Genomic DNA, 21,232 nt, shown 5'->3' with positions numbered 1-21,232 from the left:
AATTGCCTTAACTCACCTGAGACAATGCCTCAGCTTCATGAAAATTAAACATACTTTTTTACATATAAAAGGTGTATAAATGACTGCAAGGATCAATATTAAACGGAAAAAGAAATCTATGAAAAGTGAAAATGATAAAGTGAAGATCACGAACATTGAGTAATCTCATAACTCCTATAAAGAAAGAAAATTCAGAATTGCACAAACACAAACCCCTGAATATCTTAGAGGTGGAATCAGGAGTTTAAAAGAAATAACCTCCCAACTGTTAACCGGTCACATCCGCCGTGAACCTAATAAATAAACGGAGTATTCCGTGGTAAAAATCAATATATAAAGAACGGCCTAACAATTTGTACAAAACACATCAAACAGCCTTGATCCATTGATAGGTTGTATTTGCAAATATTGTCATTATAGTGACTAGATAAAATTCGCTGATTGCTGATTTAAACCCCTGTAACAGCAAGATTTGTATCACTAGCCTGCTTTAATATTGATCATATACGAAGCATATTCCCACGTATCAAACCAGTGGAGAGGCATAAACACAATATAGTGGAATATTTCTATATAAATATGGATAGTTGACAATGGAGATTCTGAAATCATCATATTTGTCATAAAGTTGAGTAATTAGTTTGCCATTAACATAAAAGGTGAAAATAATGAACAGTGATCAATAACTCCTATAAGCAATACAAAATGGAGAGATCAGCAAACACGGACCCCTGGACACACCAGAGGTAGGATCAGGCGCCTAGAAGGAGTAAGCATCCCCTGTTGACCGTTCACACCCATTATGAGCCCTATATCTTGATTAGGTAAACGGAATAATCCGTAGTCAAAATCAGTTTGCCAAGAACGGCCTACCAATCGGTATGAAACACGTCAGATAGTAAATTGACCCAATGGTAGGTTGTATTGACACACTAGATTGTTATAACGACCATAGAATTTGCGAAATGCTGAACTTTGAACCTAAACCCCTGCACCATCAACTTGTTTGTCAGTAGCCTGCTTCGATTTAAAAACTGGCCATAAGCAGCAGAAGCTCCAGCATATCGAATCAGTTGAGATATATAAACACCATATGCAGGTGATAATGGAATATTGCTACAAAAATATAGGAAGTTGATGATGCAAAAGCTGAAATCAACAAATTAGTTCACATTTTATTGAAGTAACTTTCTATGAATGGTCGTTAAAAGTGTTTAAAAGTCAAACGTGTTTATGCTGTAGATTTAGAAAAAAAATGTGATTTCAACTTTACTAAAAGTTCTTTGGGATTTTTTCTGCATTTTATTGACGCCACTTCTCGTGTATGTTTGGAACAATACATCTGAAGCAGTTAACATTTTCTTCAAGAGTGAAGATAGGGGCTTTGTAAAATGATGAAACCTGATGAGAAGTCATATATTCCTTGTAATTGTTTTTTCGAGCACATCCGTAAAACCTGACTCTGTCTTTCTGTGAGAAAACAAGTCTTTGTAGATTTAGACCTTGTATAATCTGTTTGCTAGATGGCATGATTTGAATACATGTAATATATGTTTCCAGATGCATAATCTTTGTACACTGAATATACATTAAATCAATTTTTAGGTCCAATATCTGCATAACTATATGCATTAGATCCAATATGCGATTGTCACGCCAACGTGCGATGGTCTGCGCTAAACCCCGATGGTGTGTTGATTCACCAAAGTATCAGTGTAAAATCCATGCACAAAAATGAGGATATGAACTTCTTTCATTACCATTTAGTTGCTGTTGCAAACTGACATTGCATTTCATGGGTTTTATTTTGAGGGACGTTAAGAATTACGTCACAAGGACATGACGTCACAAACATCGCACTTTGGCGTAGGCCATTGTACTTTGGCGTGGTAATCGCACTGTAAAGTCTTATATATGTCTATAAAGGTAAATGACTTGTCCGCATTCGATAAGCATTTTCGTCAAGTATTATATGCCTATTGCGGTCCGTGTATGCGTAATTAACCAAATGGACAGAAGCTTAATTTCGTTACAATACACCGATCTACAAACGTTCGTGACCTTATATTTTTACCAATGAAATCTGCTGAAAAATAACTCCGCCCAACACCTCGAGCCTCGGACAAACATGGGACATCTGCCATTGTTTTGAACAGAAATGAATCGACCGATCATACGTAAACAATACAGTATGTACATATTTTTGTATGAGGAATGAATTAAAATTTTCCTTGGGAATCTGTAAATCAGGCAGTATTTATCCAGAAAAACTTAATGAAGCCAAATTCATACCATTTCCGTCAGGCAAAGGCATACATGCAGAAGTGTATGCTGGGGATTGTCGTGTGTCAAACGTCTCAAAATCAGATGAATGTCCTCAACATAGCAAAGATACGTATACATGGACTGAGTAAAACATTTTGTTGTATTCCGGCACATAGCATCTTTTTTTTTCAAAGGGTGGGGGACACTTGATGATACAATTGCTTAAATTTTCATACACTTTGTTTTACATTTGTCTCAACTTGGGTGAGTCATAGGAACTGTAATACATGTATTAGTATAGCACAGTTGAAAAGAGATTTTTTTTTAAACTGTCATTGTGAGGGAAAAGGGGGGTTCGATACATTGTCACACTATATGCATGCAAAACAACACTTTACACATTCTAGGAAAAATGCAATGTTTGCAGATCGTACTGTGCTTGGTTATGTTTAGATGATAGACGTGGACTACATGCAATCGACATTGATGATTAATGCATAATTTTGTGATAAATGTGTGAGTTGAACTGAAGTAGCGAATTTTTCAATAAAACCTACACGAGATCTGATGAAAGCATTTTTTGTTTCTTTTTCTGATGGACCAATATAGTAGAGTGCCCAGTCCCGTGTGATGTAAAATAGGAGAATATGCACATGTCAGGATACATTTACAATAAACCAAATCAAGTGCTTTAAACTTTTCAGCAGAAAACATCTGTCATTCTTTTACACAGTTTCAGTTATTATGAGGTCATTGGTTAGCAACTTTGAATTATGTTTTCATTTATTTTCTAAAGTGTTATTGATTAGTGAAATAACCATATTATTCAGGTATGTGTATTGTAATAGAATAATTGGTGTTGAGAGTTCAGCTCATGGTTTTTTTTAGCAACATTATACAAAATGTTGTTATTTTAACTGTACATGTCAAGAAAAGTTTTAAAGTTTTACAAGAGGCAATGGAAACTTTTATTTAATTGCGTCATCAGAATTTTTAGAGCAGACAGTAAATGAATTGACACCAAGTTATGGACTAATGAAATGTGAAGATAATGAACAGTGATCAATCTCATAACTCATATAAGCAATACAAAATAGAGAGTTGGGCAAACACGAACCCCTGGATATACCAGAGGTGGGATATTTTGAAAATGTTGAATCTTAATTCTATTAATGTACAATGTATCTTTTATGAGAGAGTTTGAGAGAAAAAATGTAGGTATACATTCGCACCATAAGTTAATATCCTCAACGGTTTACATGAGTTAATGGTAAATTCTTTTATTTTGAAGGTTTAAAACCTTTAATAATCATTATATTGCTATTATTAAGATAACCATAATTGGTAATGAATGACATTGGTGTCTATGATCCATTTTATTTGTGTACATAAACTACTTTGTTCTTACTTGGAGTTGACCTGAACTTTGAAAATAGCATGGATGAAACAGACGCGGGTTGAATTAAAAACCCTTTAGCTTATACCACTATTGGGGCAAACAGGTGCATGGAAGCTTTGTAGAAGCCTCTTTTAGTTTAAAATGTTTACCAGTGGCAGATATACGATTTGTCAAAAGGAACCCAATAGGCTGGGAATTCCAGGGTTTTGAGGCTTTTTTCATTATTTTATGGGTTATTCTAGCTATTCTTACAGCGGGTATGACCGGTCAACAGGGGATGCTTACTCCTCCTACACACCTGAACCCACCTCTGGTGTGTCCAGACGGACAGGTACTGTAACCTATTATTAATGGATTAATGTAAATGTGCATAGATCTGATAATTCAAAGGCGAAGAATCGGGGTGAACTAATCTTAATACATTGCCTCAGAAATTCTCATTAGTATGTAGTCATTGATGCGCCTATATATCGGAATTTTCGGAAACGGTGAAATTTTCTTTATGTTGATTATTGCGATATGTTAAAAAAATTCAATCAATTTATTGACCAAGGAATGTAATTATTGTATGAAAAATAAATCTGAACATTCTGCTTGACAAGATCATTACAAATCGTCATTGACACAAGCATTACAAAACCTGAGTGGGGGTCAGCAGCCTAACATAAGGTCTGAAGTGTCGTTGTGATTTCTATGGGTTTTTTGTGAGTCGAATAAAATGATTTGAAAGCATGTAAAAAACCATGAATTATAGAAATCAACCCCTCTGTTTCACACAAATGTTCGATCTGAATAATCTCAAAAGCGTTTGCAGTCGTCGTCAGTGTTTACTTTTTTGTTGTTTTTGCTCCCGTTGTTGCTATGACGCAACTATGGTGGGCGGAGTTCATGCTACGTCTGTGGATCAATTTATTTTATATTTGTTAAATGTTTAAATGTCAAAAAGCATACACTTGCAAATCTAACATAAATATCTTACACTAGCATTCAGATCCTTTTATCTTTGTGAAAATGTAGTTATTTACTTTTCATAGAGAATAGCTCGATCGACTAAGAAACTAAGAAAAAGCATTACATCTCAGAACTGCAAATAAAGATCTCTGTTGGAATGATTTATGATGTGATCCCTAATGAAAGGCCAAATATAACGAACATTGATCACTCTCATAACTCCTATATGCAATACAAAATAAAGACTTGGGCAAACGCAGACCCCTGGACACATCATAGGTGGGATCAGGTGCCTAGGAGGAGTAAGTATCCCCTGTCGACCGGGGATGTTGTTGGATTGGTGTGTAGTAAACTGTGTGACCAAATGAAAGGATCTAAAATTTTAAAATATTTATGAATAATGACTTAAATGTTTATGTAACACTTATGCGGTACCAATTTTGATATCTCTTATATTTGATATGTACAGAGTGCATTCCAGTCATATGGTGTTTGTTATTCTTTATTCCAAAAGGTGGTTTTTTTTATACTAGGAGACACAAGTAGTGGCAAAACCAGTCTAGTCAATAAGCTAGTTGGACAGAGGCTGGTAACTCCAAAGGTATTGCGAGCAACGTCCAAAATATGTAGGATCCGGAATTCAGAAACATATGCAATCGAAGTTCTGGATGTAGATGGGAAGGTTTTGAAAGAGAAAACTACATTCAATACACCAAGAAAGATTAATAAGAAGTTAGATACGTATACAGATACGAGGGACAGCAACGCCGGAATGTACTATATCGACATATACTGTCCATTCACTAACCTGGATGTCAAGGTATATACATTTTAGCTTACCTGGGATTGTCTAACAAAACATTCAGTAATTAATTGCTGATACATGTTTTGTTAGCTTACATTTTTACAGTTACATGTACACCCATAACACCGGGTGGTGGGGCTTACCATTGTGGTCCTAAGCTTCTCATAAATAGTATTAACAAACAGTATATAGTAAAGCTTACGTTACTAATGCCATCAGTATGCAAGGTGAAGATAACGAACAGTGATCAATCTCATAACTCCTACAAGCAATACAAAATAGTATGCTGCGTTTTAACAAGTTGTATTATATCTATGATAAAAACAAGGTTTATTTTCCTCGATTTTCTTAAGAAAACGTTTCAAAATGTGGACTTCGTCAGGGTTTGAGAAGGGGGATGTTATAGCCGCATTTGACGTTTATTTCTCTCTAAGTTATACTGCAATTAAAACCGATTATTTCAGAAGTAATCTGTTTTAAAATTCAACCGGCACCTAGAATTAAAAACACAATGAAAGCATATGATATACTCAGGCATGTGACATTGTTTGAAAATGGCGGGGGGAGATGACTTCATAACGTCTGAAAATTCTTGACATGCAAAATATAAACAGTTCAGAGCCCTCAATCCTAAATAGTGGGGGAAGGGGGCAATGGTTGATTTTTGTTTAGTTCATCGATTAAATTTTTGCTATTACAATTCACAACAATGCTATTTTTTATAGATAAGGGGACAAGCAGCCTATTTATGGATAGAACTCTGTAAGTTAAAATAACCAATTTTGCATGCAATGGTGAAAGGGTTAGATCCAATGTTGAAACGTGCCTTATGATTACTCTGTGCACTTGTCAGTAATTACAGCGCAAGTTGTAAATTGGTTTACACAACATTTAATTTTCAAAAGATTGAAAAACATATTTCAACAGAAATATCATACTAGATATACCAATGTTCGAGAAAATTAACATGCTCTGTTTATTGGCACCTGATTCTGTACATTTAGCAACAAGTAGTTTTGTCCACAGTATGAAATTATAATAGTGCATATGCGATAATTTGCACGCGTAATTTCAAGCATATCGAATTGTGTTTTGTATTGTGGTTGTTAAAAATATCTATAATTAAAATTGCTGAATGTGATATGCTTAAGACATTTTTATCTCGATCTAAAGAAGTCGAGGACTGGTTAATATTACATACTTTCAAACATCATGACCCTACATGCTTACGAAAACGACACAAGAAACACAATAGATGTAATCAGTGACTGAAATATTATTGTTCAGTCATGCTATTTTTAGTAATTACACTTAATGTCATCGGCGGCTGAAACGTACGCTCCTCTTCCCTTTCACCCGTGGCTCTCAACTTGACAATTTCTTCTTTTCTCGTAGATATACTTAATGTAGAGAAGCATTCCTTAACTGGCATTTAATTACAAACAGAAATTTAAAAATGTTCGATTGATTCCTTATATGACACCATTCATTGAGGACCGCAATGTGTTGTGGGTCCTCTGTATTCAAGGGCAATAATTCGCCAGCATCTTGACAAATGCATCCCATTACAAACCCTAATATACACAAAAGCTATGTAAGTTGGTGAATTTTCATAATTTCAAAAGAAGTAGATTGTTATACAGTATTTCGTACGTTATCTTTTGATACATACAATTCTGATAAATAGTAAACAGTTATTGACTGGGTTCCTGGACAACAGCTATTTTGTTTAATCCGAAAACGGATATGTTGCCCGAAACCGTAGGACCGTGGATCAAATAAAACAGTTGTCAGAGTACACACTATATGATTGTTTTGTTATACACCTACATTCTTTTTGGATTTTTTTTTCTACATGGTTTGTTGACTTTGAACTTAAAGCTAGACTATGTGATTGAGTACATTTATCATAGTATCTATTAAACGAAAACGTATCCAATATCCTATTTGATAATTATATGTCTCTCTGCTTTATTTTTCATTCAAGAAATTCTGTATGTAAAACTTATACGGTACCGATTTTGATGCACCATATGCGCATTTCATCATTGGTTAAGTAGGTGAACTTCGTCATTACATAAACAACGCAGCAGACAAAGAATTACGTGACTTTCATAGCCAAAAGAAATAATGCAGACTGTAACCCGGTCGACAGTTCATAAACTATTGACCAGTCAATAGACTACGAGTGTGATTTTATATAGTATTCGTTTCATATAGGAAGAATTTATGGTGTATAAAAATATTTCTTATTCTTCTCAGGGAAATGTAATGCTTGTTGATACACCAGGCATTGATGGAGCAAAAGACATAAATGCAATGCTGATGGAGTTTCTTCCAAATGCTTTTGGTTTCATTTTTATAATTGATGCTTCCAAAGCCGGGGGTGTGGATGAAGACAAGGTAATTTTAGGAAAGTGATTTTCATTCCATTTTGAAGACAAAATTAATTCTTAAAACACTTTCAGTCAATCAAAGATTAGGACGTTTTTGTATTGTTAAAACAATTTTTCATTTATAGCTCCTTGCAATTTTGCGAAGTATCAATCAAGCCACATACAAGATGCCTTGTTTTGAGACAGATGATGTTCTCTTTGTCATAAATAAATGGAATACTCTACATTTTCGAGCATCTAGCAAATCTGACGATAGCTCGGAGGACGAAGACGAACGGATAAGCGAGGATGAGATAGTCTGGAATGAAATTCTAACAAAATTAAAGGCGGTGTGGCCCACACTTACACAAGACCAAATTTTCAGACTCAATCTTCTTAGTGTAAGAATATATATATATATATATATATATATATATATATATATATATATATATAATAGTTACCTTTCGTAATGATCCGTAAAAGTATAGGTAAAAAATATAAAAAAGATACACGAAGACGTTTAGTAAAGCTTTAGCGCTTTCATTTCAAAGCTTCAGAAGATTTGAAATAAAAGCGCTAAAGCATTACTAAACGTCATCGTGTATCTTTTTTATATTTTACCTATATATATATATATATATATATATATATATATATATATATATATGACTAAATTACCAATGCCAAGAACAACCAAATTGTCGAATTGAAACGAAAAGAATTACATAATGTGGGCAATGTTAACAGAGAATAATAACAAAACAACAAAACTACATCTGAATACACCTAGCACTACAACTACACTAATCTACAATCGTATTTACAACGCAGACAACATATTTTTTGTCTTAGGCTTGCCAATCAATGCTGTTCGTCCAAAGAGGTGATCCACGATGTACGAAGCTGTATTGATTAAGATTAGTAAAGTCTATTCAGACAACCTATATTAATGTGGGCCACATTATGCAATATTTTTGTTTGTCCTGAAGAAGGGAGAGGTCGTCCCAAAAGTTTGACAATCAGGTTGTTCGTGTCGGTGATCATTTTAGTGCTTTGTATATTTTTTGCATTTGAATTCAACTGATACACAAACTATGTGAGTGATAAGTATCCAGGGATTAAATATACGAAATTCTTATTTTCACATTATATCGTTGCTCCTACCTATCATATCCAGAATATTACAGTTGTACTTGTAAATATGACATTGTTTTATGTTTCCACTTTAGTAAAACATTTCTGTCGATAGTATTTTATAATATCTACATTTACATATTTAAAGAGAAGCCGCTTCTACTACATTTTACTGTCTTTCTCACTAGTTGTAGGTCTACTATGTCCCAATTAGACATTCCATTCATAGTTCCACTAAGTATACCTACTATACAAATTCAAGACATCTTATCTTGAAACTAGCGTATTGTATTACTCTCACTAGAAATTAGATATCATCTGTTTAGAAAACTACAGAAGAAATTGACCTACGAAATATGAAATCAATGTTCTACCGGCGTATTTTTCTATCAGATTTACGATATATTGTTTTTCAGGAAAATACAGCTGATGACACTGAGAAAGAAAAAATACAGTTCAGAAGATTTGCTGAAGTTTTGTCACAGCTTTTGAAGAAAACTAAAAACAGAAAAGTCAAAATGCATATGAGGTATGCGAATCGTGCCCATATCTATACAGGCCTAAACCACACTATTTTTTATGTTTTAACGTACTGGCCTCCGTGGCTGAGTGGTTAGAGCATCGTGCTCAGAATCACACAGCCTCACACCTCTGGTCAGCGCGGGTTGGAATCCCATTTGCGACGGTAAGTGAGAAAGTGTCCCAGTTTACTTTCGGAAGGTCGGTGGTCTCTTCCCAGGTACATTGTATCTGAGTTCTCTCTTCCACCAATGTAAAACTGGGCGCCACCAGATAACTGAAAAATTGTTGAGTGTGGCGGAAATAATCAATCAATCAATTACTAAATCCCTATAACGTACTGTTTATTACAACAAATGTATCTAGGTCGTATCTAAATAAACTATAACGGTTATTTTTATGCACTAAATCGGAACCAAACATTTTGCTTTAAAGGGAATGAGGAGTGTCTCTAAGCTATTCTAATACAATACACAACTATAATTGTTTCAGTTATTTTATTACTTTTTGTAATTTGAACCGCAAGAAAAATGTCAACACACCCTCTGATGTTTTTTTTATTTTGCTAATAGTTGATACATGCTGGTTTTTTATCCTACAGATCTACACTTCCATCGATGATTTAACGCAGAAATTATCTATTCAATGTTTATTATGAAGGAAAGTAATGTCAGTATTCCTACAGCATAATATAAATTATATCGTTTGATGACAGTGTGGATTGTTATAAAACTCCTTACTAAAACAATGGCCAACAGTTTTAGACCAGGAACTGTTAAAACTGAGTGCTAAAATACATTGTTGACCGACACGATATCATGTTGCGCTTCAACGAGTTATCTTTTCTTTCGTTTGGTAAACAAATATGGCCGATGTACGACTCTTCGGCAGTGCATCTGAAGAGGAAATGCAGGCAATACTCGAAAGCAGAGAGATAGTAGTTGAGTTGATAAAAATTATACATATTGATATTACCTCCTTCAGAGAGTGCATGGATTCCAAGTACTGATTTCTCTCATGACGGACCAAGACTGAACTGGGGTCATTCGTCTCCACTTCTTCAATTTATTCATTTAATAACTTACGTTGGGGCAAACTGATAATTCCATATTTGGCGTAGCGTGTCTGTAGGAGAGGAAACATTGTACTTTGGCGTCTGTAACCCCAACAAATCATCGCGCTTCAGCGCAGGCTATCGCACTTTGGTGTGACTATCGCACTTTAGAATTTTACATATTTATTCAATTACCATCTTGTCATCTAGATTTGACAAAGTGTGGCGACATAAAAACCTATTTCTGAAGTGTAATTTTTACTAACTTTATATCATTCGGACAACCTTAACTTGCTGCGATTTTTCAACACGAGATTACATAATAAAGTCTGAGAATCGGAGACATAAATATGATAAGTTAACGACGGAAATACTCACGTCATCTCGTTTCTCAAAATGTCCAGTTGTTAGTTTGCCGTTAAGGTCAGTGTTCAATAAAACTTCCAAGTATGAAACAAATGTGGAAGACACATTGGAGTAGTTTATGTCGAGGTCGATGGGAAGTAGAATCCACATACAAATGAAAATCAATATTGCTGATTAGAAAAAAAAACAACGATGTATTTAAACGTCAAGTTAAAGGTCACAGCAAGTACTTTCTTTTTTTCATGTAAATGCTTTTGAATATATTCTGATTCCTAAGAATACAATATGTCCAGGTAATAAAGGAGCAAAATTTGTGTACAGAATGCGGGTATTACATCAAAGGTTGGACTAAGTAACTCTAGTTTGTTAGGTTCATATACTCATCATGATATGCGACAGTCAGTATGTCAATGCTTTAGAATGGCATGTAAATCCGTTTTGCCCCATTATTATATATCAAATATCTTAAAGTAAGAAATTGATGATACAATATGTTTTATCAGAACTAATGTGGAATACTTGGATTTTTTTTTTTCAGTTTGCTTTTTGATACAATCTGCGTTATAGAAAGAGGAATAGAATCCAGAATACACGTTGCAACGGCAGATAATGAAAACATGGTCAGCGCTTTACAAGACTCCCACGCGTCTTTGGAACTGTTAGGAAAGAGGTGTAAAGAGGTATGCATACGACAAAAGAATTCCATTGTAATACACGTGGCCTTTATTACGGTATAAAGCTGAAATCGTAAAATCAGAATGAATCTGACCTGAGATTCACAGTGGAGTTATGGTGTCCCGAGTAAGATAACAAGTAATAGCAGCATATTCAAATTAAAGTAAAATTTTCCAAGCGTCGCATATTTTAGTAAAAACCGTTTGTCGATACATAAACAACCATAGTATCACGTGGAAAAATCCCTCGCTTAACCATTAAATCGCCATACAAGTATCGTAGAGCTATTCTTATTTGCTACATTTTCAGTTGTTTAACACCTCGGGACAGGTGAAAGTTGCACTCAAATCATTTGCTGTTTGGGCTTGATATGTCGACATTGATATGATTAATTTAAAAAGTGATCTGGACCGGTACAATATCCTCTCATATATAACAATTTCCATAATCTCTCCCCAAACGTTAGGCATTCCCCACATTTACTGCCAAATCTTATGTAAACGAGGCAAAATAACCAGCCTTCCCAATCAATATTCTAAATCTGCAAATAAGTACCTTTTGGAATATGCCTTGATAGGAATAGTATATCATCATCTGTCACCTGTGCCAAGTCGATATGTACACATGTTGGTTTTCTCTATTCTAAATGACTATGCACATCGGGGGCGATTTTAAGGTCACAATGTAAGATAAAGATTACTTTAGTGCACACCATATATGAAAACATGAGACATATATTATCAAAGAAAACCGCAAAAATATCCACTGACAAATAGTTTTAAACATACAGCTTGAACAGTGAATAACGGTAGTAATAGCAAGAAAATATTATGACATTTTCCCCGCGATCCAACCATAGACATGTACGTCGTGACGTACTTTTATATTGTGACATTATATAGTGTGAAAAGCACTGAGGTACAATTTATTATGTTTGTGTTCACTTTACTCAGAACACATTAACCCTGTTGTGTTTATAAAACATAAAGTCGATAAAAAATTGTAAGGGGATATCAAAGAATCGGTTTACATTTAAACAGAAGCTTTCCTACTTTTGAGGTAAATTACACAAAATATAATTATCAAGTACACATAAACACTCAAGTCCTATCGGGTATCAAAATGTTAGAAGGGCTTCAACAGTCTCATTTAAAGTCGGCATTTCGAAACTTCTATGCTCATCAAACACGGACCCCTGGATACACAAGTGGGAAATGGTGTCTAGGAAAAGTAACCATCCCCTGTGAACGGCTCACACCTGTAAGGTAAACGGAGTAATCCGTGGTAAAAATCAGTATGTCAAAAACGATCTAACAATTGGTACATGTTATACATAATTCGACCTTACGAAAGCTTGTATTTGCCAATAAGATCCTTATAACGACCATAGAATGTGCGAAAAGATTACTTTCAATGAGATTGTTGAAACCCTTCTGACATCAACTTATTTGTCAGTAGCCTGTCTCTGCTTGATAATTGATCACACGCAGAACATTCTCTCGCATATTTAATCAGTTGAACGATATAAACACCATATTTTGACAACGGATTATTCTGTTTATCTAATCAAGATCGAGGGTGACCAGTCCACAGACAATTCTTTGTCCTACTCTTAATTTTGCATTCTTTTGGGGATTTGTGAGATTGATCCTTTTTCGTTATCTTCACTTTTCATAAATACCATATGCAGATGATATTGGAATTTTGGGAAGCTGACAATGGAATAGCTGAAGTAATCCCTTTTGTCTTAAAACTGTGTTAGTTTGCCGTTTACATAAATTTTATGTCCGAGTATGAAGCAGGTATGGAAGGCAATGTGGTGTCTATTGTTTGTATGCATGTATCGAATCGACATATGAATGAAAATGAGTATTGTTACCTTACAAAACGTCATCGATTTATCTCAATGTCGAGTACAAGACCACAGCAAAACAATCTTCTCATTAAGAAGCATTTCTTATCAAATCTGCCTTGTAAAAATACAAAAACAGGTTAGCTTGCGCCCATGGGAATTCCAAGAGACTATTGAAAGATCTACGTGAGTATACTCATCGTGGAACTCCTGCATCTTTTAAATATCAATTTCAGAGGACTTATGCGCAAAATCAACCAAGAAAAAATCAAATATACCACGAAGTATTTCATTCCTGTTTTATTACATCGCCCCTCTTCAAGGTGCCATGTTGTTTTTGTGCTTTTTGTCAGTCTGTCTGTCACAAAGTCTTGTAAACGCTTCTCCTCCGGTTTAGCTTATGGGATGGACTTGAAACTTTGTAGAATTTTCATTGCCATTTTTAAATAAGCGTGTGGACGTGATGATGGAATTATTAACAGGAAGGGGGATGTAATTTAGCTTGTTAACACCCCTCCTCCCATATAGCTTTTCTGAAAGAATTGAAACCCTTTACTATGTTCCATTGCCATTTATAGATATACATACTGTTGGGACATGAGGCTCGAATTATTTTTCTAAAATGTATGATGGATATAAAGGGGATGGTGGATCCAAATAGCTTGAAAACACTTATCCTTCTATATGGCTTATCAGATAGCCTTGAAAGTTTGTATAATACTTCAATAACATTCAATAATGTTCATATTGTTCTGATTCGGGGATCTAATATTTTCATACGACTTAGAGTGGAACAAACAGCAGTGGAATTTATCAAATAGCTTGTAATGCTTCTCCTTTATTGTGTATTGGATCACCTTAAAACTTATTACAATGTTTTATCTAAATATAATTATATGTATATTATTGGGGCGGTGATTTCCAATGATTATGTTTCCTCCCTTCGAGAGTGAGATACTAGTATATTGTTTTAATATTTTCTGTCCGTCAATCCGTCCGTTACAAATATTCCTCCTGTATGGCTTATCGGATAGACTTAAATCTTTACATAATGGTTCATTGTCAATTGTAAATGTGCATATTGTCGCGACAGGAAAATCAAAATGTTATCCTTAAAGTTATAGTGGATCTAAGATGGGTGGAGCATGTAAAATAGTTCGTGAACACTTCTCCTCCTATATGGCTTATCGGATAGCCTTGAAAGTTTGTATAATACACCATTACCATTAAATGCTCTGACCCAAGGATTTGATAGTTTCCTACAATTTACAGTACATGAAAGTGAAGTATTTATTGCTGTTTTCATGTACAAGGGTGTGTTCACTTTCTTACTGTAGAAAATTACATTGGGTTAAATGCTGCCTGACATGTTCCATACCTTTTGTTAAGCCGTTCTTGGCACACTGATTTTGACTACAAATAACTCCGTTTACCTGATTAAGATATAGGGCTCACGGCGGGTGTGACCGGTCTACAGGGGATGCTTGCTCCTCCTAGGCACCTGGTCCCACCTCTGATGTGTCCAGGGGTCTGTGTTTACCCAACTATTTTCTATTGCTTGTAGGAGTTATGGGATTGATCACTGTTCGTTATCCTCACCTTTCATTGGTCACATCAATGTGGAATCTTCTCCATTTGTTGCTTAATGCACAAAGTGTAGTTCATAATGTTTATGTTCCTACTAATACGTTCTCTTTCACACTATGTAATACATTAAGGGGAGAGAATGTAATTTGAATCCTTTCAATTTGGATGCTGGGGAGACATTTGTTTTTAACAAGAAGAAATCATACTTTGGATGTTTTATTGAACATGGATTTTAACGGCAACTTAATAACAAACGGGATGACTTCAGCTTCTCCATCGCAAATTATATGATGGTTGCAAAAACAACCTGTTGTTAGGTTGAATGCTGTCTGACTTGTTTCATGCAAATTGTTAGGACATTCTTTACATTCTGATTTGACTATGGATTACTCCGTTTAGTTGATCAAGATATTGGGCTTATGTGACCGGTCAACAAGGTACGCTTACTCTTCCTAGGAACCTGATCTTACCTCTGACCTCTTACATCTTACAGGGTCCATGTTTGCCCAACTCTTAATTCAACATTCTTTTAATGATCTATGAAATTGGTCACTGTTCATTATATTCACTTTTTCATTGCTCTTTACATTTCTTGTTATATTTGTAGATTTGTGTGGAGTTGGATGAAAATATTGAGAGCAGTGTTGATAACCTGTCGAAAACATTATATGATTATCTTAATTCTCCTCAAGGCAAAAATGAAATTTTGAATCCAAGTGGAGAAAAACCAATTAAGGATTGCTTCTTTTTAGTTAGAGAAGTATCATTACGCTTTCGGAAAGGGGTCTTACAATGGATAAAGGGAAAAGATGTCGTCGATGAAATCGAAAAAATCGATAGAATTGCTGTTGAAAAATTTAAAGAGTTACATCTTGAGCTGGAAAGAGTACAAGTAAGTATCACTGGAAAAGAACTTGAGAAAAGGACAGAAGCTCTTACATTGTCAGCCATTATCCTGACGATTGGTTTGGCTCCTCTTCATTTAGATGATATATTGAGAAATACAAAGCAAAGGAAAATTGATGCATGGTATTCTACATGTGTAGAGTACTTGACGAAAGAGGAACTACGAACAATAATAAGCAATATCTTTAAAGATCATTTTGGGCAGAGCATTACCAGCATATTTGAAACAGAATTACCAAAGGGAATACTTAGCACAATGTGCACCATCAGCTATCTCTCGACAGAACGAGAAAAGATCACGAACAATTTAGAATCAAGTCTTCGTTTAAGAGACTCCCTTTACAAAATAAAAGGTGATATTGAAAATGTCGACCTATAATTATAGCCACTTCATTCATTTTTTCAAACTGCTGTGTAAATATCTATGCCATGGATTTACAATATACAATATTAAGCAATTCTTATAACGAATCCTATAGATACTGACATGAAACATGGCTTTGTGTCGATTTAAAATCTTCAAACCTTATTTGAAAGATTCCTGGATATTGGCATCGGATTCTGCACTTCTTTTGGATCAATACTCTACCTTTGACATAGGAAAACACATATTTTTCACTGATCGCGATATAGGCATTATAGCGGGTGTGACCAGCCAACAGGGAATGCTTACTCCTCTGCACATGATCCCACCTCTGGTGTCTCCAGGGGTCTGTTTGCATAACTCTCTTTTTCTCTAAGATTTCACTGTTATCTTTGTGTGATCATTTATTCTTTTAATCACAATTTTTCATATTAGATTTTTGCGTGATCATTTATGTCTTTTAATCACATTTTTTCATATTAGATTTAATGATTTTATTAATATATGATTATGATATAAACAGATAATTATCTCTGTTCATGCCTTTGATTGTGTATATTTTGCAGTTGTACATTATTCTGCCATGTCCATGGCCACATAATATTCATATAATTTCATATAAGCGGACTTAAAGTATGTAAGTTACTTTCATGTAAACCATATACAGCCCAGCCCGTAGACCAAACCAAAAATTGCAAATAGCAAAAATTCTGGCTCCGTGGAATTAAATACTCTTCAGTATATTTGTATAAACTGGAAGGTCCTGGGGAAGAACAATTCGTGCACTAACCAGGTCACTTTCTGAAAATAAAATGTTATTGCATGCATATTTTTGTATTTTACTATTAAAATATGCAATCTATGGTAATGTGAAATGACTGAAAACATCTGCCTTGGCAGTTGCTTATGTGTTAGAATTGTTTATTATTATCCTTTATTTCCATTTGTTGTATTTAAGCTTAAGGTGGAAAGTGGACTTTTATTTCTATTCAGATAAATTCCTCTTGGAAATGTAATAATGGATTATGGGTTGTTCTTATTATCATATTTATTATCATCACCAATATTGCAAATTCTATGTGCCAAATAAAGGTTTATTTTTGTAACGTGTCCTTTGTTTATCGAAAGTGAAAAGTTGGGTTATTATCTTTAGCTCCTTTCAGGGACCAATAAAATGTAGGGACCCGATGTATTGAGGTAGATATACATAACATATATCATAATGATATTGTACATCATTATTTTTTCCTTCCAGTCTCTATAATATATCTCTTTTTTATATGAAACTGCTGATGAAGGTGATCAGAAAGTACAAATTTGATTTAAAAACCAAATATGGTACCGTTACTAAACAAGCTTCAACTACCTTGGATTAAGGGAAATTTTGAAAATGCACAAAAAGGTAGTCACTGTGTATAAACAGACTAGGAGTATGTGCGTTATCATGTCTAAGATGGCGATAGACAAGTATGCTTCCGTTATTTTGCACCTAATATGCAAAAATATGAAGTGTAGTTTGCTGCATAAGTGGTTATGTTGTAATGGTTTAAATAGTAGAAAGCAAATCATTCAAAACATTTGCATGATCAGCGTCTATTACAGCAGGTATCAAATTATATATCATGATCAGGATAAAGCACTTGTACAACTAGGCTACAGTAAATTTGATCAATCGTAATGCCGAGAGCGCCGCACACAGAAATAACTCAGTAAATGAGTAAAATGTTGCAAAGCTTAACATGTTACTTTTGCTCACTAGATACAGAGTTTGTCAGCCAACTTACAAGTAATTCCTCCTAACCATCATAAGAACGAAAATATCACTGCACTGGCAACAAGACAAACACTCAAGTAGATGCAAGGTGAGGATAACGAACAGTGATCAATCTCATAACTCCTACAAGCAATACAAAATAGATAGTTGGGCAAACACGGACCCCTGGACACACCAGAGATGTGATCAGGTGCCTTGGAGGAGTAAGCATCCCCTGTTGACCGATCACACCCGCCGTGAGCCCCATATCCTCATCAGGTCAACGGAGTTACCCGCAGTCAAAATCAGTGTGCCAAGAACGGCTTAAAAATCGGTATGAAACACGTCAGACAGCATTTGACCCAATGCGAAGTCAAAAACTTACTTTGTTAAACACCACTCTGATTCCACGCACAAGTACTCTGAAGATGAAATAAAAAAAATATGCTAGAGTTCCTCATTGACAATATCTTCGTGGTCTTTGGTGATCAGGTCTTCCAACAGTCTGTTGGAATTCCCATGGGCACGAATTGTGCTCCTTTGTTAGCTGACCTGTTTTCATATTCATATGAAGCAGAATTTATTCAAAAACTTCTACGTGAGAAAAAAAAATCTCTCGCTGTGACCTTCAATTCGACTTTTAGATATATCGATGACGTTTTGTCTATTAACAATGATAGCTTTCATTCATATGTCGATTTGATATATCCCTGTGAGGTCGATATAGAGGACATCACTTAGTCGTCCACTTCTGCTTCATACTTAGATATTTTATTAAAAGTAGACATTAACGGCAAACTGACAACTCAACTATACGACAAACAGGATGATTTCAGCTTCTCCATCGTCAACTTCCCATATTTATGTAGCAATATTCCATTATCACCTGCATATGGTGTTTATATATCTCAACTGATTCGATATGCAAGAGCTTGTTCTGCGTATAGTCAGTTTTTAAATCGAGGCAAGCTACTGACAAACAAATTGATGGCACAGGGGTTTCAACAGTCTCGATTGAAGTCAGCATTTCGCAAATTCTATGGTCCTTATAACGATCTAGTTCATCATTACAATATATCCTTTGATCAAATGCTGTCTGACATGTTTCATACCGATTGTTAGGCTGTTCTTGGCACACTGATTTTGACTGCGGGTAACTCCGTTTACCTGATCAGGATCTAGGGCTCGCGGCAGGTGTGACCGCTCGACAGGGGATGCTTACTCTTCCTAGGTACCTGATCCCACTTCTGGTGTGTCCAGGTGTCCATGTTTGCCCAACTATCTACTTTGTATTGCTTATAGGAGTTATGGGATTGATCACTGTTTGTTATCTTCACCTTTCATAGAAAACATGACAATGTACCACCTTTGAATCTGAAGACACAATACATAACGGAATGGAAGAAAATTGTCAACAACAGATGATAACGAGGATAAAGAGCATTTGTGCAAGACTGAGTAGAGTGAATGGGGGAGCTCTCTGGGAAATATTGTTAAAATCAGAAAGGATGAATTCGGACTAACAAAAGAAAAGACCTAGAGGAAAGAACAATTTTCAGGTAAAAGTCACATCGTTAAAGTCCGCAATTTGTAAATGCTATGGTCATCATATTCATATACTTTGCCATTATACCATTCATTGGGTCAAATGTTGTCTGATGTGTTTCATACCGATTGTTAAGCCGTTGTTGGCAAATTGCTTTTTACAACGGATTACTCCATTTACTTGATCAAGACATATGGCTAACAGCAGGTGTGACCGGGTGACAGGGGATGCTTACTCCTCCTAGGAACCTGATTCCACTTCTGGTATATCTGTCAAACTCTCTATTTTGTATTGCTAATAGGAGTTGTGAGATTGATCACTGTTGGTTCTCTTCACCTTTCGTTTTGTATAAAGTTTGCCTCGCAGAAATATTAAAACAGGTCAGCTAATAAAGGAGCACAATTCGTGCCTATCGAAATTCTAACAGACTACTGGAAGACCTGATCACCAAAGATTATGTAGATACTATCAATGAGGAACTCCATCATCTTTTCATTTCAACTTCAGAGTACTTCTCAAGAATAGACTGCTATTATCACAACTTACTATATTGAAAATTCGAATCCTGACGCTTGTGATTAGCAAAAACAGCGAGAATATCATGTTAGTACCCAGAATTGTTTATATTTATAAAAATACCTATACAGTGGGACATTCAACAATAATTAAAGCATCAATCAATCAATAAATCATTTGTATATTGAAAGCCAAGTTGTTTAGAATCAATGTAATAATTCCATTTGAGTTTTATGTCCCTTGGAAAATGAATAGCCATCGTTTTTAGATGTAGTACCAAAGATTTAGACCTATGTTTTCCACTCGTGGTCATAGCATTGAGGGTTCTTTAATGTGCTAACGTCGGCCACCACACTGGATCCCGTTTATGGTCATTTGTGATTCTCGCTTTAAATGCCGAGCGTTTTAGCAAAGAAGCAACAACTGCGTATGTTTACTATTACTTTTGACGTGACCATGGGACAAACAGGACTCGAACTCACGACTTTCCGGTTATGAATTGTACACTGTACCACTGAGCTACCGTGACCTATAAAAAGTTATGAAAAGTTCCAACAATATCAAACAAACTGTACTTTAGTACTATGAATTCTTTTGAAGATAGATATTTCCAACAGATCCTTAACATATTTTTAAGTTACTGGGGTATATAGAATCATCATTGAACTAGGACTCAGGGTTGCATGAATTCCATGGACATTAGTAGTGCCATTGCACGTCTGACTGCAAAAGGTAGTTTTCGGCATATTATGCCAAAATTGATATTAAACAGTTGTTTTGGGGTAGGGGTTATTCATTTAATAACAAGTTAGGTAGGAATGAATGTGACGAAGGATCACTCCGTATACCCGATAAAGATATTGGGCGCAATGCTGTTGTGACCTATGCCGCACAGGGAATGCTACATGTAATTTCCCATGGGTATTTCAAGGGATCCGCCTTTGCCTTCTTCTAAATTTTATATTCATTATATGATTATGAGATTATTTGGTGTTCAATATCTTTCACTATTGTGATGTGGTGATTTTTACAATAGAATTATCTCTCTTTGTCCTGCTACACTTTGTTATGGGGGTATTTTCCACATCTATTTTTAGCAATAAACAACCTTGTCAAACTTGTGTAAATATAAATAATTCCATACTTTATATTTTATATATGT

At 35.1% G+C, this 21,232-nt stretch overlaps 1 protein-coding gene across 2 annotated transcripts in view; it reads left to right on the top strand.

The window, feature by feature from the left end:
• LOC125662713 (uncharacterized) overlaps nucleotides 1-17,355 on the top strand; it is a 35,886-nt gene extending 18,531 nt beyond the window's left edge. For both annotated transcript variants that reach the window (XM_048895035.2, XM_048895038.2), the window contains exons 5-10: nucleotides 5,149-5,435; nucleotides 7,683-7,823; nucleotides 7,942-8,196; nucleotides 9,349-9,461; nucleotides 11,410-11,551; nucleotides 15,593-17,355. In XM_048895035.2, coding sequence (XP_048750992.2) covers nucleotides 5,149-5,435; nucleotides 7,683-7,823; nucleotides 7,942-8,196; nucleotides 9,349-9,461; nucleotides 11,410-11,551; nucleotides 15,593-16,270 — 1,616 coding nt within the window. In that variant the 3' untranslated portion in view covers nucleotides 16,271-17,355. The remainder of the gene's footprint in view (nucleotides 1-5,148; nucleotides 5,436-7,682; nucleotides 7,824-7,941; nucleotides 8,197-9,348; nucleotides 9,462-11,409; nucleotides 11,552-15,592) is intronic.
• The last annotated feature ends 3,877 nt before the right edge of the window (nucleotides 17,356-21,232 follow it).

Source organism: Ostrea edulis, chromosome 8 (assembly GCF_947568905.1).
Source record: "Ostrea edulis chromosome 8, xbOstEdul1.1, whole genome shotgun sequence".
In the NCBI taxonomy this organism is placed as follows: Eukaryota; Metazoa; Mollusca; class Bivalvia; order Ostreida; family Ostreidae; genus Ostrea; species Ostrea edulis.
The sequence above is the reverse complement of the archived record's forward strand: the minus strand, read 5'-3'. Positions and strand labels throughout refer to the sequence as shown.